We start from the raw sequence: 24,161 nt of genomic DNA, 5'->3' as shown, positions 1-24,161 counted from the left end.
ATGGGAGCCAAGAAGAATCAAATCATTGTAGGAATTCCTTTTTATGGAGTCACCTTTTCACTTGTCAACAAACACTTTACTTCTATTGGTGCACCTGTAGATCAAGCAAAAGGAGGTGCCAAGCCAGGTCCTTACACAAATAAAAGAGGTATCTTAGCCTATTACGAAGTAAGTAAAACTGTTTTCTCAATAAAATATTTCTCTCTTCGCTTACAGAGAATAAAAAAAAAAAACAACTGATTATACTCAGATCCAGAAAAAGTAATTTACGTTGTTAAACTGCTGAACAGAAGTTCAGTGTATAATACTACAGTTTCTTGACTATCTCATTTGAGAGTATAAGTAACAATGAAATCAGTATACAAAGTGCCACTATTCTGAAATTTGAAACTGTGAAACTTAAATGAAATCCTCCCTGATGAGAGAAGTATAAAATACTTAAAAAAATAAATAATAAAAATGTATGTTATCAATTAAGAAATAAATATTATCAATAATTGTCTATTTAATTATTGATAATACATAGCAGTATTCCATCTGCACTTGTAAAATACTAATTTTTCTTGATTTTAAATAAATTTAAAATGAAAAATTATGTATATTAGATATGTGAAAATCTCAAGAATGAAACGTGGACAAGAAAGTATGATGATATAAGCACTTGTGTATATGCCTATTCTGAGGATACATGGGTAGGATATGAAGATGGAGAAAGTATTGAATTCAAAGTAAGCCAATCTATTATATAGTTTATAATATATAAATTATATATTATTTAATTTGTATTATATATTTTTGAAATGAAAGATATGAATATAAAAACCACTTTAAATCATATCCTAAGAACTATACAGTAACAGTTGTAGCACTGTAGCCATATAAGACATGGGAGGCTTTCAAACCAAGTCCACAAACAGTGAATGATTATCACTGTTTGTAGACTTGGTTTCATAGGAAGACATATGACTTTGTTTTCCTTTGGCAACAGGGGTAGTCCCAGGATTTTCTAGAGGAGGCAGCTAAAGTGGTGTCCGGGGTAATCATTATGTAGCAGTAAAAAAATCCAATTATTTTGATTGTAAGGGAATGGGCTATAGTCTCTACCTCGGACCATCCCTGTTTGGTAATATGCCACATCATAAAAAATAAGTGAAATGCAGTAGTCCCAACTGAAGTTACGAGCAAGCTTGTATACCATGCACAGATACTAAATTTGTGACTCTGTAAACTTTTCTTAAATAAAACCTTTATTAAAAGAATACTGTTATCTGCCATGTTGAATAATATAGCAGCGAGACCACTGGTAGAAAAATCATGAAGTTTCAGAGCATGATGTACAGTTCTGTGATTTTTGCAAGAAAAAAAAAGTACTGAGTGTGCTGAACCATTTTGGAGGGAAAAACAGCCATTACTTTTCAGCATATACTTATAAAATTAGGCTCAAAAACTTAATATCTTAAACCAGAAATGGCTGCACAGAACCTGACAGGTTCCTCTCCAAAATAACTTTGTGTTAATTGTTGGTTCAAGGTTAATTGCTAAAACTTTCAGTACATGCCTAAATACAGACAGGTTTTATTTGAAGTTTTCAAAATTATATGTGTAAGAGACCAGTTAGGTCCAGTCTGACCATTTTTGCTATTACTTTTGTCTTGTACTTCATTGTGCTACTTGCAATTTTTTAGTGTAAACAAGCGCTTCTTGCCTGTTGATGCTTCTGTTATGGAAATTAGATACCCTTTGTTTTATGTTTAATTATTGTTCAAAATGTTTTTTGTCTTGATTATTATTGATTATTATTGATGTAAAATGGTTTCCTGTTTTGATTATCTATCTATTCCTGTATTTTTTTGACAAATTTATTATTACATGCACACAAGTAATATATAGTGTTATTACTGCATTGGGATATAAGTTTAGTGTTATATTTTTAATTGTATTGAAATCGAATCAGTCGTGGCTCAGAGCAGCAAAGCAAAAGGCTCAAGGTAATGGGAGTGCTGTGGCTTGGGGGAGAACTGCTAGGGGGGTGGTTGTCCTCTGAATCATAGCCTTTTTGAAATATACTGCTTGTTTGATGTTTGTGGAGCTATCAGGAATGGGACATAATATTGCCAAGGGGAATGGCTTTGTGTGTGCTCGTGTGAGGAAATTAGACACCACTCAGCTAGGGCTTACGATACTGGGATCTCGAATACCGGGATTCCGGTCATTTTTTCCCGGTATTGATACAAAAAATACTGGTTTATCGGTGCTAAAAGTCTTCCTCAAGGTGATTCAGCAAAGGATAAGATGTAAGTGCGAAAGTGCACTAGGAAACACACAGTTCGGATTCTGCAGGGGACTAGGCACCAGAGAAGCAATTTTCTGTTTACAAATATTGCTACAAAGGTGCTATGAACATCAAAAAGACGTGTATATATGTTTTATTGACTACGAGAAAGCCTTCGATTCAGTAGACCACGACCGCCTAATTGACCGACTGAGAAAACTTGGGCTTGAAAACAATGATATCAACTTTATTACAACTCTCTACTGGAATCAAACAGCCCGGCTTCGCTATGACAACGATCTGACAGACCCAATTCCAATAAAAAAAGGCGTCCGGCAAGGCTGTCCATTATCTCCCATTCTTTTTAACATCTATTCGGAAATGATCTTCGACCAAACACTGGCTGACAAGAACATCGGCATAAAAGTTAATGGACACTACATCAATAACTTAAGATATGCCGATGACACAGCACTAATAGCGGATTCAGAACAAGATTTACAGACCATCTTGAACGAAGTGGACATAGAAAGCCAAGCATGGGGGCTACGAATCAACAAAAAGAAAACAAAGGTGATGAAGGTCAGCAGGACTGCAAGCAAAATCACGATCAAACTAAACAACGAAAAATTAGAGCAAATACACCGCTTCAAGTATCTCGGAGTGCTCATTGATGACCAGCTGAACCATGAGGCCGAAATCAAAAGCAGAATTGAACAAGCCAGGCAGGCATTCACCAAATGGAGAACCCTCCTCACCGACAGAAGCTTGAACATCGTGCTCAAATTACGCACATTGAAATGCTACATCTGGCCAATACTGCTCTACGGTGTAGAAACCTGGACTCTAACATCAGCCACTACAAAAAAGCTCCAGGCCTTCGAAATGTGGCTCTACCGAAGAATGCTGAAAATTCCGTGGACAGCCAAGATAACCAACGCACAGGTCCTGCAGGACATGCACACGGAACGGGACCTGCTCAAAACCATCATCAGCAGGAAATGCAAATACCTAGGTCACATCGCTAGGAACCAACAAAAATATCACCTACTACCACTCATCCTGGAGGGAAAGATCGAAGGCAAGAAACGCCCAGGCAGACCGAAAATGGCATGGCTAGATAACATCAACACCTGGCTTCACATGACAACAGCACAAATTCTACACGCAGCGCTAGACAGAGAACAATATCAAAACGAAGTCGCAAACGCCATTCGGCAGCATTAAAGAAGAAGAAGAAGAAGGCACTAATTTAAAAAAAAATTGATTTATAATTTGATCACATAAAGGTTAAAATCCCTTTTATGTGATTATGTCATCCTTATCTCTACTAGCAAATGTTGGATAAATCATCGATAGGACACCATGCAACATTGCAACCTGTCTACAATTCTCGGACAACTTCATGTCTGAAAGTATTGTAACTCCCAAGTCTCATTCCTCTACTACTGACTTTAGTTCAACTCCACCAAATGTATAAGTTATTTTAGGGTTGCTGTTCCCAAGTGTAAGAGCTTGTATTTTGCTGAATTAAAGCATAGCTGCCACTTTTCTGATCATCCCGGAAGTCTATCTAGGTCACTCTGAAGAAGCTCTACTTGGTGGTGATCATTAACTACTCTACTGATCTTTACATCATCTGCAAGTTTAGACTTCACACCCTATATCCCTTCATAGATGTCATTTAAGATAATGTCAAAATAGCTAACCAGATTAATTAAACATGATTTTCCCTTTACAAAACCATGCTGTGTATCCTACAGAATTCCATTTCCATCTAAATGATCCTGAATTCCACCCTTGATCATTGCCTCCATGATTTTCCTTACTGCTGAAGTTAGACTGGCCAGTTGGTAATTTCCCGTTACACTCCTAGAACCACCTTTATGTTCCAACTTACACAAATCCAATCTCTCCCGAGTCCAGTGATGCTCTCATAACTAGCCTTAATGGTTCATGCACTCACTTGCCACCTCCTTTAAGATTATAGGGTATATGCCATGCCATCAACCACAGGAGCCTTACTTGCCTGTAGGCACAAAAGTTCTCATTAAATAATCATTTGAAATTTCATCATCATTAATTAAATTTTTTTCAACTTCACTTCCATAACATCTCATTGACACAAAAGATTTCTTATGTAAATATCAATGCAAAATAACTGGTTGAGTTCATCTGCAACTTCAGCTGTGTTATCTAATACTGTCCCGTGTCCATTACATAAGGGTCCAATCTGATTTGTGCTTCTATTCTTTGCATTTATATATGTGAAGAATTTCTGAACTGCACTCTTTGCTCTCTTTATTCTTTATCCCCACTCTGCTCTCTCCCAGACTCAGTAAAGATACTATAGTGAAAATTATACTTCGCTGAATAAGACTTCTTTCTCCTTCAGAAAATAATGAACATAATTCAACCATGTAAGACCAATGTGGAACAGATCATTAGTGTTCCGCAAATTCTTTCCAAAATAAGAAATTGCCTCACTCCAATGAGATTTTAAAAGATGAACTTGAGTCGGAAATTAAAGAAATACTTTTAACTATTTTTGCTAAAAAAGGTTAGCCTAGAAAATATGGACTGAGATCATCTACGATTATCTCAGTACCAGAATAGAAACCCAAAGGGCGTTTTCTGCAGCTAATCAAATACTGCAGGTGGTAGATGACTCATCAACCGGTGCAATATCACCACTTTGCTTATTGGAGGCTTGAAGTGGTGAAACCCATGTTTAGTCTCTAAAGCAACGTTTCCGGCAACCCCCCCCCCTTCCTTCTCTTTCAACCCATGCACGGTATATAGGATTTGATACCTTTTGTGTTTGTGGTTTCATCAAAAAAAAAAAAAAAAACCCTAGATCCATTTTAAACGATCATACTATTGATTGTTTATGTTTCTTAAGAGCTGACTTTATTCGGACAGGTAGTGTGGATGCTTAAACATAACTAAACTTTGCAATAACAATATGTATTTCTTTGTTTTTAGAATAACTGTAATTTAATGATGTTTTTCAGAATATTTATTATTGCAATAAAAGTTTATTTAAAACGTGAATTCAAGTAATTACAGTACTTGTTTTTTTCCTTACTTTATTGCACCTAATTGTCATCAAAATTTATTGAGAAAAGTGTTTGTTTTTGGAATACTGGTATTAATACAGGTATCCCAGTTTCATAAATTAAAAATACAAAATACCGGTATTGTAAGCCCTACACTCAGCATTATTTGCCTTTATGAGAGCTTGAAGAATAGGGTAGATGCCCTCAAAGGATTTAAATTGAGGGGCCCATCAAGCTCGCAGCTGCCCACATCAATGCCAGAGCTTGCACTTGAACATCAGGTAACACAGTGGCAATCCCCAAAGCAGACTGTGCTGGTCCCACAGGAACTAGCTGTTGTCGGCGACTATTGTCAGGGAAGTTTGTTTGTTTGTTTGTTATTTGGTTTTTAGGAGCATTAGCAACTAAGGCCATATTGCTCCGGGATATGCGGTGGTCATTCCTTGACCTTTCCGCATACTCCGTATTTGGTGGTGACGGGCTTGAACCCCGGTCTAATCAAGAAGCATGTGCTACGCACTGCTGCTCCTTCCCACCTGGCTACGGAGGCGCCCAATCAGGGAAGTGGGGGATGTATTGTGCAAAAAGGATAGGTGGAATAGGACCAGGGTATGTCTGCCCAGGGCAAAATTTGATGACGTACAGCAGATATCTTTTAAGGGCACAAAGGTTGATATTGTTGTACAAGTTGGCACCAATGATATTAAGAGTAGGAGAACAGAGGAATTGCTTAACAAGTACAGGTCAATGTTGAAAAAAGCTACGAGTTACAGTTGAATTTGAAAGTGTCTGTAATTCTGCCCAGACATGATAGGATGGAGTATATGATGAGGGCCTTGTCAATCAATTCAGCCCTGGAGAAATTTTGCAAGGCTCATGGGGTAGAATTTTTCTCATCCTGGGTCTGTGCTTGTTAACTGGAGGGACTGCTTCTACAGGGATGGGATACACTTAGCATTAGTAGAGGCATTTGATGCAAGAAAGCAAGCTTATGCAGCATCAGCCAAAAAAAAAAAAAAAAAAAACCCACTTCCACCTCACCCCTCTGTTCGTTCCAAATACCTGTCCAGCTGAGCTTTAAACTTATTTAGGCTATCAACCTCCACCACAAGGGATGGAAGTCTGTTCCACCAACCAACCAACCGCTGGCTGAAGGCAAATTTCCTCGCGTCTATCCTACATCTGTCTTTCCTCAATTTGAATTTATGCCCTCTCAGGTGATTTTTCTGAGCTAGAGGAAGAATCCCATCAGCATTGAGCATGCTTAAACCATTCAAGGCTTTATACACCTCTATCAGATCACCTCGCTGGTGCCTAGTCTCCAGACACTGTAATTTGCAAAACTTAAGCCTTTCTTCGTAAGAGCACCCCTTTGTTCCATTCACTAATCTTGTTGCCCTTCTCTACTCGTTCCAGCAGCTCTACATCCTTCTTGAAATGAGGCCTCCAGACCTGTATACAGTACTCTAGGTGTGGCCTGACCATTGCCTTATACAATGGAATAATCACCTCCTTATCCCTGCTGGAAAAATTCCTGTATATCATTGACAATACTCCATGAGCTACTCTTGCAGCCCGTCTGCACTGCTCAGAGAACTTCATATCTGCCTGGACAACCACCCCCAAGTCCCTTTCATTCTCTACCACTGTCAGTGTAGTACCACAGAGTTGATACGTTGCTCTGGGGTTGCTGTTTCCCATGTGTAGTACTTTACATTTGTCAATGTTAAACTTCATTTGCCACCTCTCAGCTCATCTGATCAACCTTTCCAGATCCTGTTGCAGCAGCATAGTGTCAGTAGTGTCCTTGACAACCCTGCCAACCTTTGTATCATCTGCAAACTTGGACATTAAGCTTGATATACCATCATCAATATCATTTATAAATACAGAAAACAATAATGGACCCAACACTGAGCCCTGAGGGACTCCGCTAATAACATTAGTCCACGATGAGCAGTGTCCATTGATTACCACTCTCTGTCTTCTCCCCCTCAACCACCCCTTTATCCATAGCAGCAATTTGCCTCCAATGTCACACTGCTCCAATTTGTGTAGCAGTCTTCCATGTGCAACAGTATCAAAAGCCTTTCTAAGATCCAAGTATATAATGTCAAAGTTATTCCCTGCATCCAGTTCTTTTGTGACTGCATCATAATATCCAATCAAGTTGGTCAGGCAAGACTTCCCCTTAACAAAACCATGCTGTGTCTGAGCTATAACTGAAGTCTTGTCTAAATGATCCTGCAGTGCTTCTTTAACCAGTGCCTCCATTAATTTTCCTGGAACAGAAGTTAAGCTCACAGGTCTATAATTACTTGTGTCAGCCTTTGATCCTCCTTTGTGAATTGGGGTCACATTTGCACATTTCCAGTCTATGGGTACCTCCCCTGAGTCCAAGGAAGCTCTCATAATTATGGCTAAGGGTTTGCTTACTTCCTTTGCTGCTTCCTTTAGTATAACTGGATAGATCCCATCCACCCCAGGTGCCTTTCTTGTATTTATCTTCAACAGTTTCTCCTCCACTTTACTCCCAGTTATTTCAAGATTCTCTAGCTTACTGCTAGAGTTGAATACACCTCTGGCATTCCCCTTGCTGAATAACTCCTCATGTGTGAATGTCGATGCAAAATATTCATTTAGTTTGTTAGCTACCTGAGCAGGATCATCAACAGTTGATCCATCGATATCAAGTGGACCAATCTGATTCATCCCCTTCCTTCTAGAGTTTACATAAGTAAAGAACTCTTTGCTGTTTTTCTTTGCATCCCTTGCCAAGGATTTCTCGTAATCTGCCTTCGCCTGCCTAACCTCCTTTGTAACTTGGTTGCATATCAACTTGTATCTATCATAGGCTTCTGTGTCATGTGTTAATTTGTAAGTATCCCATGCATTTTTCTTCTCTGCCATATGCCTCATTAGTTCATCTGACATCCATTTTGGCCTAAACCTTGAACAATATTTCTTAGTTGGTATGTAAAGCCTAGTAGCTTCCAAGATAAGTTCTTTGAATGCTTCCCATTTTGAATTTGCTGTTGGTAACATCATCAGTTGGTCCCACTGTATAGAATTTAAATACTGTCTCAGTCCATCGTAGTCGCCTTTACGGAAGCAATAACCCTTCCCTTTACCCCTAATGGTAGTTACCTCTTTGAGTAAATCCCACTTCAGCACACTGTGATCACTGCCACCTAGTGGTTCGTTTATCTGCAGATTCTTAATGCATGAAGAATCACTGCTGATAATCAAATCAAGAGTATTACTCCCTCTAGTTGCCTCCCGAACATGCTGATGTAGAAAACAATCATCCAATAAATCCACAAAAGCCCCACTAGTGTGTGAGTAACCATCCCCCAAATTCCAGTCAATATCTGGAAAATTAAAATCTCCCATTATAAGACTCTCTGATTTACTGGCCCACTCTATTTCCCTGTACATTTCCTTATTATAGTCATCAGAGTCATTAGGCCTATAGCACACTCCTACTCTCAATTTTGATCTCCCAATGCTTATGTCACACCAAACTGACTCAACACTGCACTGTCCGGCGATGTCGACTGGCTTCACTTCCTTGGATTTTATGTGTTTCTTAACTAATAGCATAACCCCCCCCCCTTCCTATCCTGTCTATCCTTTCTGTAGACGTTGTACTCCCCAAATTGCAGTTCTGCATCCCTTATATCTGTGTGACACCACGTCTCTGATATCCCAACAATATCTGCCTTTGATGTTTTGAGCAATACCTCAAATTCATCAAATTTATTTACTAAACTCCTAGCATTGGTGTACACGCAAGTATACCTGCACCTGTTTCTATTCTTAGCTACCCTAACACAACCCATGTGTTTACTTGTACCGCAATGGCTCCCAGCAGTCTCTGAAATACCATGCATCTTGTTTTCCAGGCTGCATTCTAATAGAAGCAGTGCAAGAATCTCTTTCACCTCTGCCAGTGGCTACTGTCAATCTATTGGTCTTGGTCTTTCACTTAAAAAGAAAGGGTGCAAGAATATTTGCTGATGTTATGGAGTCAGTGTTAGGTAGGTCAGAAAACTGCTAACCTTCAAGATACATGGAGTAATAGATTAACAGTAGCCGCTGGCAGAGGTGAAAGTGATTCTTGAACTGCTTCTATTAGAATGCACAGCAGCCTAGAAAACAAAGTGTGGGGGATTTCAGAGACTAGTGAGAGTCATCATGGAACAAGTAAATACATGGGTTGTTTTACAGTAGCTAAAAATAAGAACAGGTGCATGTATATCTGCATGTACACCACTGATAAGAGTTTAGTAAATAAATTTGATGAATTTGAGTGTTGGGCAATTAATGGAGCCACTGGTTAAAGAAGCACTGCGGGATCATCTAGACAAGATTTCAGTTATAGTTCGGACACAGCATGGATTTCTTAAGGGGAAGTCTTGTCTGAACAACTTGATTGGATACTATGATGTGGTCACAAAGGATTTCGATGAAAAAAAATAATTTTGATATCATATACTTGGAACTTAGGAAGAATTTTGATACTGTTGCACATGGAAGGCAATTGTACAAATTGGAGCAGTATGGCATTAAGGACAAATTGCTACTATGGATAAAAAGATGGTTGAGTGGAAGAAGACAGAGTGTGGACCAATTTTATTAGTGGAGTCCCTAGGGTGCAGTGTTGGGTCCATTGTTGTTTTCTGTATTTATTAATGATATTGATGAAGGTATATCAGACTTAATGTCTAAGTTTGCAGACAATACGAAGGTTTACAAGGTTGCTAATGGCACTAATGACAGTACGCTACTGCAACAGGATCTAGAAATTTGCGCAGATGGGCTCAGATATGGCAACTGAAGTTTAACATTGACAAATGTAAAGTACAGCATATGGGTAGCAGTAACTCCAGAGTAACATGAACTGTGTGGTACTACACTGACAGTGGTAGAGAATGAAAAGGATCTGGGGATAATTTTCTGAGTAGTGCAGACGGTCTGCAAGAGTAGCCCATGGTGTCTTGACAATGATATACGGGAATTTTTCTAGCAGGGATAAGGAGGTGATTATCCCCTTGTATAAGGCAATGGTCAGGCCACATTTTGAGTACTGTATACAGGTCTCGAGGCCTCATTTTAAGAAGGATGTAGAGCTGCTGGAACGAGTACAGAGAAGGACAACAAGATTAGTGAATGGAACAAAGGGTTGCTCTTACGAAGAAAGGCTTAAGTTTTGCAAATTACAGTCTGGAGACTTGGCACCTTTGGGGTGATCTGATTGAGGTGTATAAAGCCTTGAATGGTTTGAGCATGCTCAATGTTGATGGGATTTTTCCTCTTGCTCAGAATAATCGTCTGAGAGGGCATAAATTCAGATCGAGGAAAGGCAGTTGTCGGATAGATGTTTGCCTTTAGCCAGCGGGTGGTTGATTGCTGGAACAAAGTTCCATCTGTTGTTGTAGAAGTTGATAGCTTAAATAAATTCAAGGCAGAACTAGACAAACATTTGGAGCGAATGAATGGGTGAAATGGGAATGGGTTTTTTTTTTTTTTTTGGCTGATGCTGTATTAGCTTGAGTTCTTGCATCATATGCCTCTACTAATGCTAATTGTAAAGTTAGCTTGAATTTTTGTGGATTTTCTGATCTGGAAAGTGGAAGTGACTAATAGTTTCATTTATATATTTTATGACTAACATATATATATATATTTTTTTTTTTTTTTTTTAATTTTTAATAAAATTTAAGGCTGCTGTGTTAGAAATAATATAAAAAATACATTTAATAAGTGTTGCAATCCTGGGTATAACCCCCATGTGCAAGCACACTGTGGGTGACCACCCAGGTTTGAACCAACGTAAACAGGGGTCGAGGTGTGGTGCCTACACCACATTGAGGAATGCCACCCCTCTGTGTTACCAGGCAATACTAGGTGATTTGACTCTCAGCAACCAGTGCAGTACCACCACTTTGCTTATTGGAGGCTTGAAGTTCCGGCAACTGTTCCCATCTCTTCCATCATGCAGTATGACTGATGACTTTTGAAGTTATGATGGACATCATGGTGAGTCCAGTCTTCCTTACATTTCGAGGGAACAGCTCTAAAATGGTGTTCACAGGCCAGCCGCTAGTTAATACATTGGACCGAACCTATTAGTAAGTCTCTAAATGGCTTCTGTATTCCGTATCAGCTAGTGTATAATCTTGCTGCCTCTACTCTGCCAAATAGTGACTGGAGAAAGTCCGAATAGTGCGTATGCGGCGGGGGGGGGAGACATTGTCAAGGATCTGGGTATAACCATGTGTATGCCATATCCAAAAATTTCATTACTTCATACGGCGTGTCCCCCCCACTTTTTCTTACTATTGAATACACCATGAATTGTTAAACTAATAAAGTAAGCTTATCTGCAAAAAGATCTAAACCTTTCACACACTTCTTAGTTCATTTCACAGATATACGTAGTCTCTGTTCTAATCTCAACGATTCCCATTTCCACTTGCAGTCTGCCAAACCCCTTGTACTTTTTATGACAGAATCTCAGTTATCTATTGATTCAACTACTGCTCGTCTCAGTTGCCCAAATTATTTGCTGTATGATTCTTTTCGCCTCAAAGGCGGTACTTGTGCGTATATCCATTCTGATATTCCCCGTCAGATTTGGTAATTTGAAATCTCTTCATTTCGATCTTGTCTGGCTTAAAATCTCTCTCTCTCTAGCTCATTCTGTCAAATTCTTTTGTTGTCTCTTCCATTCTCCCAGCTCCACTAATCACTTGGAGCTCTTTGACTTTCTCTCTTTGCAACTTGACTTTCTCCAGTCCAACTTTCCTAACAATTTCCTATTTTCCTTGGTGATTTTAATGTTCACAACTCCAACTGGCTTCTGTTTTCTAGTCACACCAACCCAGCTGGTCGAGATTAGCATTAGCATTAGTAGAGGCATATGATGCAAGAAAGCAAGCTTATTCAGCATCAGCCAAAAAAAACAAAAAAAAAAAAAACACACCACTCCCATTTCACCCCTCCGTTCGTTCGAAATACCTGTCCAGTTGAGCCTTAAATTTGTTTAGGCTATCAACTTCAACAACAAGTGACGGAAGTCGGTTCCACCAACCAACCACCAGCTGGCCAAAGGCAAATTTCCGCACATCTATCCGACATCCGTCCTTCCTCAACTTGAATTTATGCCCTCTGAGGTGATTAATTTGAACAAGATGAAGAATCCCATTGGCATTGAGCATGCTCAAACCATTCAAAGCCTTATACACCTCTATCAGATCACCTCGCCGGTGCCTAGTCTCCAGACTCTGTAATTTGCAAAACTTAAGCCTTTCTTCGTAAGAGCAACCCTTTGTTCCATTCACTAATCTTGTTGCCGTTCTCTGTACCCATTCCAGCAGCATCTAAATGAGATGCTGAGTCTTTTGCAAGAAAACTTTCTTCTTACCCTAATGGTAGCCAAGCATTCTGGTCTCTTGCCATTGCTATTGGCCCAAACTTTTGCCCATCTCTGCTCCCACCTCTATCAGAACCAGATGGTTCTCTTGTCATTTCAGCCAAGGATAAAGCTGACCTGCTAGCATCCCATTTTTCTTCCAACTCATGTATTAATGATCTTGGTAAAACACCTCCAGGCAAGAAAGAAAGACGCAAGAAAGCGAGCTTATGCAGCATCAGCCCAAAAAAAAAAAAAAAAAACTTCCACTTCACCCCTCTGTTCATTCAAAATACGTGTCCAGCTGAGCCTTAAATTTATTTAGGCTATCAACTTCCACAACAAGGGATGGAATTCTGTTCCACCAACCAACTACCTGCTGGCTAAAGGCAAATTTCCACACATCTATCCTACATCTGTCTTTCCTCAATTTGAATTTATGCCCTCTCATATGGATGTCAGAAGGATTTTGACGAAACTTGATGTTCAGAAAGCTCCAGGTCCTTACGGTATTTCTCCATTTGTTCTCAAAACCTGTGCTCCTGAACTTATTCCTGTTCTTTACCACCTTTTTTTCACTTTCTTATTCCAAATGTGTTTTTCCTTCTGCGTGGAAATTTGCTCATATCCAGCCAGTTTCTAAAAAGTGTGACAAATTCCTCTGATCCAAATATCGTCCCATTGCAATTACTTCTACTCTTCCTGAAGTAATGGAGAAATCAATTAACCGCCAACTCTTAAACTACCTAGAAACCTTCCTTCTGATCAATGATCGCCAGTATGGATTCCGTCATCGTTGATACACTGGTGATATTCTGGCTTATGTTACTCATTTATGGACAGACAAATTAAATGGAAAATTTCTGCGAAACACAAGCAGTTCCTTATGACATCTCAAAGGCTTTTCATCGTGTTTGGCATAAATGTCTTCTAAACAAGCTTCCATCTTACAATTTGCTTATTGTTTTTTGTAATTGGTTATCCAGTTTTCTCTCTGATCACTCACTGAGGGTGATGGTAGATGGCTTCTAACTTCTACACTAATGTTGGTGTCCCCCCAAAGGTTCAGTTCTTTCCCCTCACTCGTTTCCTGTTATATATTGACTTTCTTCCATTGACTGGAAATCCTATCCATAGTATTGCCAATGATAGCACATTGCATTCCACTTTCCAGTTTCAGAAACCTTGTCCAGCTTAATCAGCTTTAACTTCTCGAATATCCACTACCAATTTGTTAAAATGCCGATCTACAGGTAATTTCTAGTGGGGCAAAGACAATTTAGTTGAAGTTGATTTCAATCCTTCTGAAACTCAGTCTTGTCTTATATCTCGCAAAAATATTCTTCTGCTCCTATGCTTATCTTTGGTGACACTCCGATTTCTAGGCAAGATGATATATCTCTTTTGTGGATTACCCTGACTTCCAATATCTCTTAGCACAAGCACATTACAAATATTGCTTCCTCTGCATCTAAAAAACTTGGTTTTCTCTTTCGCTCTTGGCATTACTTTTCTTCCAAACAGCTGTTCACTCTGTACAAATCGCAAATCTGCCCTACCATGGAATATTGTTCCCACATCTGGAGTAGTGCCCCAAAACCTCAGGGTTCTATATTCCATTCAGAAGAGGACAGTTAGGTTAATTAATGACTAATCTCTAACAGAGTCTCTCTACTCGCTGTCTCATAGACGTACTGTTTCTGCTGCATGCCTTTTCTACAGATACTTTCATGGGCACTGTTCTTCTGAATTGGCTTCTATAATTCCCACTCTCTCTTTCAAAACAGTCCGAACACATGCCACCATCAGTCAACATCCATTTACTGTCCAGCTTTAAACTCACAGAACCAACTTTTCATCTTCCTCATTTATTCATTCAACTGCTGTTTTCTGGGACAACCTTCCTTCGTACATATTTCCTGAAAATTACAGTCTACAGAAGTTCAAGTCTAATGTCAACAAATGTCTTCTTTCATTTTCTCAACCTCCAACCCAAGCACAGTACTAAGTACTGTAGGTTCTAATACCTCTCCTGTTTGAGGTTTCATAAAAAAAATTTAGTAAAAGATCAAGCAAAAAATTTGGTGAAAATTGAAAAAAAAAAGAAAGAAAAAAGTGCAACCATTCTTCCTGTGATCAGTAGGGGCACGAATATCACTGGGTTAACTGGATTGTCCATCATTATTATATTTCATTGACTTCAATTGGCTCATATTGATAGATAATTTTTAAGATTTTGTTAGTGAATAAACATAACTTAAAAATTTGAACACTTACGTAAATATATTAATCAAACAAAAAAAAAAAAAAAGGTAGTAAAAGAATCTTACATTTTCAAAGAACATTTCAGTAAGCTGAAATATAAACGTTGGATAAAAAAGTTTCGACTGAATGTCTATATATTGCCACAGTAATTATAGAACTATAGTAAATTACAATTTAAAGTAAGTTAGGAATTGGTCATGTAACCTACTAAAATCTTACAGAAAATTCAGATTTAGCAGAAAAATAAATCAAAAATTAGGGGGGTGTATGTATGTATGTGGGTGGGTGTGTGAGTATGTGAATGAGTGTGCGAATGGGTGTGCTACGAAAAACTGTATGGCTAGGTGCCTCTGTAGCCAGGTGGGCAGGAACAGCACACCCTTCTTGATTAGACCCGGGGTTCGAGCCCGTGACCACCAAATACGGAGGATGCGGAAAGGTCAGGGAATGACTATCACATATCCCCGGAGCAATATGGCCTTAGTTGCTAATGCTCCTAAAAACCAAATAACAACAACTGTATGGCTATCAATCAAGCAACTGGCCCTAACACAATTAACTACCTTAAATTATGAAAATTTAAATGAATACTAACTCATCATCAGTCATTTTCAATCCACTGCAGGATGAAGGCCTCTCCAGCAACTTTCCAGTTCCTTCTGTTTTGTGCAATGGCCATACATTTACTACCCACAAACTCATGAATTTCATATGTCCATCTTCATTGTTGTCTTCCATGTTTTCTTTTATCTCCTCTTTGGGTACCATTCTGTTATTTTCTTAGTTCATCAGTCATCATGTCTTCAAGCTATGTGTCCTGGCCAACTCCATTTCAGTTCTTTAGTTTTGATAAGAATATCTTTTACTTGTTTCTTGCCTAATCCATGTTTCTCTTCTTATCTAGCAGTCTGATTCCTAATATAATTCATTCCATTCTTTGCTGTGTAGTTTTCAGCTTCTCTTCCATTCTTTTGTTGTTTGCCCAAGTTTCACTTCCATAAGTCATTGTGGGGAGTATACATTGGTTCTTTATTTTACGTTTCACACAGATTTGGATATTGCTCCTCAGTATGTGACTATATTTCCTGAATGCTATCCATCCGAAATTTATTCTTCTCTTAACCTCCAGCCATTTATCATTATTACAGCTAAGTCCCAGATAAGTATATATATATATATATATATATATATATATATATATATATTTTTTTTTTTTTTTTTTTATGAAAACCCTAAACATGAGAGGTATTAGAACTATATTTCAAGAAGGATGTGGAGCTGCTGGAACAAGTACAGAGAAGGGCAACAAGATTAGTGAATGGAACAAAGGGTTGCTTTTAAGAAGAAAGGCTTAAGTTTTGCAAATTACAGTGTCTGGAGACTAGGCACTGGCGAGGTGAATAAAGCCTTGAATGGTTTGAGCATGCTCAATGCTGATGAGATTTTTCCTCTTGCTCAGAATAATCACCTGAGAGGGTATAAATTCAAATTGAGGAAAGGCAGATGTAGGATAGATGTGCAGAAATTTGCCTTTAGCCAGCAGGTAGTTGGTTGGTGGAACAGACTTCCATCCCTTGTTGTGGAAGTTGATAGCGTAAATAAATAAATTTAAGGCTCAGCTGGACAGTTATTTCGAACGAACGGAGGGGTGAAATGGGAGTGGGGTGTTTTTTTTTTTTTTTTGGCTGATGCTGCATAAGCTTGCTTTCTTACATCATATGCCTCTGCTATAGTACTTAGTACCATGCATGGGTTGGAGGTTGAGAAGTGAAGAGAGAAGATATTTGTTGACATTAGACTTGAACTTCTGTAGACTAATTTTCAGGAAATACGTGTGAAGGAAGGTTGTTCCAGAAAATGGCAGTTGAATGAATAAACAAGGAAGATGAAAAGTTGGTTCTGTGAGTTTAAAGTTGGACAGTAAATGGATGTTGACTGGTGGTGGCACGGACTGTTTTGAAAGAGAGAGCTGGAATTATAGAAGCCAATTCAGAAGAACGTACCCATGGAAGTATCTGTAGAAAAGGCATGCAGCAGAAAAGTATGTCTATGAGACAGCAAGTGGAGAGACTCTGGTAGAGAGGAGTCATTAATTTACCTAACTGCCCTCTTCTGAATGGAATCTAGAAGCCTGAGAGTTTTTTTGGGCACTGCCCCAGATGTGAGAACAATATTCCATGGTAGGGCGGATTTGCGATTTGTACAGAATTGAACAGCTGTTTGGAAGAAAAGTAACGCCGAGAGCAAAAGAGAACCAAGTTTTTTAGATGCAGAGGAAGCAATATTTGTAATGTGCTTGTGCCAAGAGAATATGAATCTACCTTTTCAAATACTGCTCCTTCAATGATCCCTTTCTGTGGTGGCATACTTGTTCATCGTTACTTTTGTTTTAGCCATATTCATCTTTAGTCCAAAATCCTTACTAACTGTGCATACCTGATTAATATTTTCCTCTAATTCTTTGGGATCGTGGCTTATGACCACAATGTCATCTGCAAATCGTAAATGGTTTAGGTACTCTCCATTCACAATTGACTCCTTTCTCAATTTTAAATTTCCTACTGTCTTTGTCTAGTTTAATAAAGGAGGTAGCATTCCTATATATTTTCTTCAAAATCATAATATATGGGGTATCTATGCCTTGTCTTTCTAGTGCCCGAAACATTACCTTATGCTGTATGGAGTCAAATGCCTTTTCATAATCCACAAATGCCAGGCATAATGGTGTTTTATACTCATTTGCTTTCTCCATTAGCTGTGATATTATGTGAAGGTGATCCATAGTTGAGAATCCTGTCCTAAAGCCTAATCTGTTAGTAATGATCCTTGTGAACAACTTGTAGATGTGGGATAACAAGCTAATTGGTCTATAATTTCCAGTTTCTGATTTATCTCCTTTCTTGTGCAGCAAAACTATGATTGCATTATTCCACTGTTTAGGCGTCGCACCTTTTCTAATGCACTTTGTGAAGAGCCTTGCCAGTTTTTGTGTTATGTCTCTTCCTCCCAATTTTAACAACTTTGTCTCTTCCTCCCAATTTTATGTCTCTTCCTCCCAATTTTAACAACTCTACAGTAACTTCATCTTCCCCCGGGGCTTTCCGATTCTTCATTTTCTTCAATGCATGTTCTACCTCATCAGGAAGAATATCGGATATGTTATGTCGTATGTGTTGCTAATTTGCGATCCATCTTCCCCACTGCTGGCGTCATTCCCTCGTTCCTTGTATAATTCTCTATAGTAGTCTTCTGCTATTTGAATTATGCCTTCTCTGCTATTTTAAGTACACCATCGCTATTCATCAGTTTTGGTATCATTTGTGCTGCTGGCATCATTCCTCATATAATTCTTTATAGTTCTGCTATTTTAATTATGCCTTCTGTTATTTATAAGTACACTGTTGCTATTCCTTAGTTTCGGTATCATTTGTCTTTCTGTATTACTGCTCATAGCTGCTGATTTAAGTCCTTTGTTTTCCCTTAATGCTTCTACTTTTCTTGTGTTAAATCTTATGTTCTCTCTGAGTCTCTTTCTAATGGCTTTGCATAACTCAGTATACTCAATTTTGTCCTTGTCAGCATTTATCTTGCTCTTCATTTTCAGTTCATCATGGTAAGTGTTTCTTGACTAATTTTTTCTTCTTTGGATTTATTTTTACCTATAGATTTCTTGGGCTTTATCAATTTCAGAAAGTTGTATTCCTTGTCAATATCTTGGCCTGAAAGGTCTGCAGAAGCTCAAACTTGTTCTTAAGTTCCAGTACATACTTCTTTTTCTCCTCTTGTGTTATCTCAAAGACCTTCGTATTATTTACTAGAGTCTGTCTTTTTCCCTTCTTTTCTTACATCTATATCAAGTGTGCATCTTACCATTCTGTGATAATATATCTTCTGTTAGTGAGGATGAAGTCAATTTCATTAGTTGTTAATCCATTGGGCTCTTCTATGCCCACTTTCTGTTCACTCTTTTCTTGAAAAAAGTGTTCATTACTGATATTCCTCGAGATTCTGCAAATTCCACAAGTCTTTCACCTCTTTCATCACCAATTCCAAAATTTCCTGTAGTTTTCCTTTCTGCACTGTTTTATCTCTTTCCAGCCTTAGCATTGAAGTTCACATAATAATGGTGTGGTGTGTTTTCTGTTCGTCTAGAAGTCTCTCGATTTCGGCGTACATTTCTTCAACTTCATCATCATGGCTCGATGTTGGTGCATAAATCATTATAACCTTTAGTTGTACTCTCTCTTAAAAATTCTGAGAGTAGTCTTCACACCCTTGGTGATGTACTTTTGAATTCCAAAATGTTTTTTTATATCTTTATGGACTAGAAAGCCAACTTCACCTTCGCTCTTTTCATTGTTTCTGTTTGTGTACAGCAGATTTCCACTTTATAAACTTATAAGTGATTCATTTTTTATTCTCGTTTCAACCAAACCGATAATGTTCCAATTCACATTTTCTAATTTCTTTTCCAGCTCTAATATCCTATCTTCACCGATGAGTGATCTTACATTGTAACTGGCCAGTTTCAGTTTCCATGCATGGCAGCCTGGTTGTACCCAGAGATTCTTAGCACCATTTGCTTCCACTCCTATCCTCTTGCTGCTGTAAGAGGGGGAGTGAAAGCCACTGGGGATTGAGGGCCATTTGTTTTGTCCTATTGTCATGTGCTTGGAGGGTTTGGGCTTTTCCTCTTCACACTGATCAGGCATCTTGAAGAGGACCACTCTACACATTCTTTGCTACCAAAGTGACGTAACAGGGCCTACCATCAAGAAGGTTTGCATGAATGGATTTTAGGAAGGCAGGCCAACTGGACTTCTCCTAAATCTTCTAAATAGAAAGATATTGGATCCATCAGATTTTAGACTGGGTGTCTGAAAACACACAATGCCTGTTCCCCTCTAAGCCCCAATGATTACTACTATGAAACTATAATTAAGTATTTTTTTAAATTTAATTAATGATACTACTATGACTCTATAATTAAATTTTAATTAAAAGCATTCAGAATTTCAACTGCATTTTTGTTTATATGTAGATGCATTATCTCCAAAGGCAAAGATATGGTGGAGTAGCAGTGTGGTCCCTAGATATGGATGACTTTCATGGAATATGTGGAGATCAGAATCCTCTGTTAGCTGTTGTGAAAGATGGAATTGGATTTAATCCTCCTCAAAATTTCAATGTTTTCTATACCACAGAAATGCCAACTGACTCCGAAATTTATACCACAATAAAGAGCTCAGAAGAGCACAAGGAAAATGACAGTGGAGAAGCCTCATTTAGTGCTGAAATAACCTCCGAAACTTTTCTAGACTTTTCTACTACTGTACTCGAAAAGCAAAGCAACATCACTTCAGTTGACTTCATGGATGATTCAAACACCTCACCTTCATTTGAAGTCACACAAACACAGTTATTTAGTCTCACTGTTAATGATTCAAGTTTTACTAATATGACAGAAAATTCAACAGTTTCATACTCCACAATCATCGAGATAACTAACTCTATAGAGCCTTCTTCAAGCAGTTTAAATGTTTCAGGAACTGCTGTGGTTACATTATCTACACCCCAGAGTGAAACTCCATCCACTACCATATTATCTACACTCCAGAGTGAAACTCCACCCACTATCACATTATCTGCAAACCATAGTGAAACTCCATCCACTATCACATTATCTGCAAACCATAGTGAAACTCCACCCACTATCACATTATCTGCAAACCATAGTGAAACTCCACCCACTATCACATTATCTACAAACCATAGTGAAACTCCTCCCACTACAGCTACCTTATCTACACCACATCATTGCTTAGTATTTGCTTTTTTAAAAACTTGTAAATCTGTAACTATTTCAGAAGGATCACTCTGTGATATTTCCAAGCTGAATATCAACTGTTCAGATAAATCGCTAGAAATCCATTCTTCTACTATGATGCGCATCCCTAGTACTACCACACTTCCTTCTGCTACAAAATTAATTAATAGTAAGCCATTAATGACATCGGATACCTCTGCTCAACCTAAAGATCAAACTACACCAACTTTTAACACTGAAATAGAGAATGCAGGCACTGCTCATGTGATTTGTACCACAGATGGCGAGATAGTTCCCCATGAAGATTTCTGTGATACTTATTATATCTGCACTAAAAAGGGCCCAGAAATGAGACGTTGTTACAAAGGACTAGAATTTGATCCCGCAGCAAAAAGATGTAGATTTCATAATATTATTCATCGTGATGGATGCAAATATTATTTCTGATAGATGGCTCAAATTCTGTAACTCACCAAAGCTGCCTATTTTTGATATTTCATTTTGTATTTGTTCCACAATGTATTTTGTACAATAATCTCTATCTAGAACATTAAATAATGTAATATAGTTGTGTAATGAAACTTATTCTGTGCTTTAAAGTTAATTTTTGTAGTTTCCAACATAAGACCACAAAATTTGCCATTTTATGTGTGAATTTAATGTTCATAATTCCAGCTGCATTTCTTTATTTTGATTAGTTTTTTAAAAGAATACAAACAAATGAAAATGAGATGAATATATTCTGGTGCCGGTGGAAATTTATGCTGTTTATATTTGCATGTCATTTCAAATAGGGATACCAACTGCATATTCAGTGGTGGAGACATAAAAAAACCGAAATGCCTAAAACAAAACTGTGAAAATATTTATTTTCACAGTTTTGAGGAGGCTTCCACTGCAGGATGGAAGCCTCCTCAACAATTCATGCTGAGGGAAATGGGCCATAATCTGCCACGCTGGTCCAGTGTGGGTTGGCAGATCGACCGTATTCAGCAGTCAGGGGCTTGAACCCTGGTCTACTCAAAGAGCGTGTGCTGCTGCACTCCCGCTCCTGACCACTCAGGAGCGGGAGTGCAGCTATGGAGGCCGTTTAGACTCTACAACATCATTAATACTCGTATAATTACAATATTTGAATGTCAAAACAATAATGCATTATAATATGTGAAACATATTTTTTTATGTACATTTTTAAATTAATGCTGTTTGTTTTAATATACACTCTAATATTATTCAAGTTTAGATTACAGGTAACCCTCGTATAACAGGGTAGTTTGGTTCCTACAAAATCTTGTGTAATGCGAAACCGTGTTATACGGGACTAAGAACCAGTACAAAAAGGGGGTAATGTTCCAAAAGCTAACAAAAATACACCCTTTTTTTTTAATATATATAACTATTGGAAACTTAATTTTCATAGTAGTAATAACTGAACAAACGTCTTGCCTTACAAACTGTGATACATTATGTGAAAAAATGTACGTTCATTTAATTTTTCTTCCTCTTCATTGCTGCTAAGCACAATCTCTTCTGCAGTATCTAGATTTAGTGTACCTTTTGCTCTCTTTAAAAGTAACAAACTCCACCCTTTGAAGTCACAATTATTTTTTTATGGTCTCAAACAAGCACAAGTTCAATAGCACAGAACCTAATCCAGGGATCTCCCAACAAAATACAGTGGACCCCCCGCTTTAAATGATACATGAAAATCGGAAGAATATTTTCCAGTTAGTAAAATAAAAATAAAGTTACGCTTACATTCTCTCTCCTTCAAGAGGAGTTTTTCCATTTACAGTGGGTTTCCTCAGCCTACAAGTTATTTCTTGGTAAGGATTTTTTCCCACCATAAAGTGCGGTTCAGGGTGTCTTGGTCGGTTAAGCCTCGGGCTGTCATGCACTCCCATACTCCATCCATCCATATCCTCCTAGGTCTTCCTCTTCTCCCTCCAGGAGGTATCCATTCCAGGATAGTCTTTGGATATCTGTTTTCTTGCATCCATTTTACATGTCCATACCATGTTAGATGCTTTTCTTTAATTGTGTCAATAATAGTCTTTTTCACTTCCATTTTTATGTATGCTTACATACATAGCTTAATTAATATGTACATACTAATTGATACTTCTGTTCACTCACTTTTTTTTTTTTTTTGTTGTAAAATTTAAAACAGTAAAAATGATAAGTAAAATTAATAACAAAGAACATGGCATGCACAAGTTGCAACAAACACGATACGGAGTAATGAGTTTCTGAAAATTTGTTTTTTATATGATTGAATATTTCATGGAAGAGGAAACACATTTCACCATGATAACTTGAAAACCCACAGAATTCCAGCTATCGGTACTTTAGCAAATGCAAGAAAATCGAGTTTACTACCTGTTTATAATTGATTACACTAATGGAAAAGACCAATAAACTGGAAACTGCAAATAGTTTTTATTGTTTTATGGTAGTGATCTCCAGAAATGTGCTTTAGAAAAATACCATGAAGGAGATACAACTAGCAAGTCAACAGCGAGGATGCACAAAAAGGAAATGTTAAAAATTACATCTAACATAATAGCAGTGTTTTTCCAGCACAAAAGCTCAAAAATACCACGTTATAAGAGATTTACAGCAATTCTTAAACCGTATTAGAGTAAAACCTTGTTGTGTGAGGATTGCCACAATTTATCAGTCGTGTTAGAGTGAAGCTGTGTTGTAGAAGTACCGTGTTATACGGGGTTGCCTGTACTTTAATATTATAACATAAAAATTTTGTGGTATGCAACTATTGCCATATTACTCAGTTTTAAAATAAAAATAGGCATTTGCACTCTTTGTGGTGACAAATATGTACATGTGTTTCTAGAGGTATCCCCCCCCCTCTTTTGCCCCAAGGATAAAACACAACCACTTTTACCATTACAGTTATCAGTGAGATTGATATTGAAACTGTTAGCATGCCTCAAGAGACCATAGTGAATATACTCTTTTAACTACTATGTTCACAACAGTATTTATTGCTGTGATGTACAAAGCAAATTTGTACATCGTAGTAGCATAAACTAACAAAGTTTATAAACAGTAGCATAAACTAACAAAGGATTATATTATGTCACTGGCAATCACATAAAATTATAATCAAGGTACTGCCATTTTGGCACTATTCAATAGAGATTTCTTGAATTTTTAATAGAGATAGCAACAAAAAATTACCACACAGTGCATCATGAGTAATTCCTGAGTGGGGGAAATTTTTCTTTCAAAAACTATTTTTCAATTTTTATTAATTAAATTGATTAATCAACTTTTTATCAAATCCCCCCTCCATAGGTT

The 24,161-nt window shown here is 37.9% G+C and overlaps 1 protein-coding gene across 1 annotated transcript; it reads left to right on the top strand.

Annotated features, from left to right (window-relative positions):
- On the top strand, nt 1-21,287 carry LOC150075414 (uncharacterized). Its single transcript, XM_090388480.1, has 3 exons — nt 1-168; nt 606-728; nt 20,055-21,287. The coding sequence occupies exons 1-3, from the start codon at nt 1-3 to the stop codon at nt 21,285-21,287; spliced, it is 1,524 nt and encodes a 507-aa protein (XP_090244606.1).
- Nucleotides 21,288-24,161: the final 2,874 nt, after the last annotated feature.

The sequence above is a fragment of the Mastigoproctus giganteus genome, chromosome 14 (genome assembly GCF_048544385.1).
Source record: "Mastigoproctus giganteus isolate SK-2022 chromosome 14, ASM4854438v1, whole genome shotgun sequence".
NCBI lineage: Eukaryota > Metazoa > Arthropoda > Arachnida > Uropygi > Thelyphonidae > Mastigoproctus > Mastigoproctus giganteus.
The sequence above is the reverse complement of the archived record's forward strand: the minus strand, read 5'-3'. Positions and strand labels throughout refer to the sequence as shown.

Excerpts from the sequence above, each read along its gene's own strand:
- LOC150075414 (XM_090388480.1), top strand. The coding sequence starts at position 1 with ATGGGAGCCAAGAAGAATCAAATCATTGTAGGAATTCCTTTTTATGGA. Across the intron at positions 169-605 it reads GTATCTTAGCCTATTACGAA|ATATGTGAAAATCTCAAGAA; the intron begins GTAAGTAAAACT and ends TATGTATATTAG. Across the intron at positions 729-20,054 it reads GAGAAAGTATTGAATTCAAA|ATGCATTATCTCCAAAGGCA; the intron begins GTAAGCCAATCT and ends GTTTATATGTAG.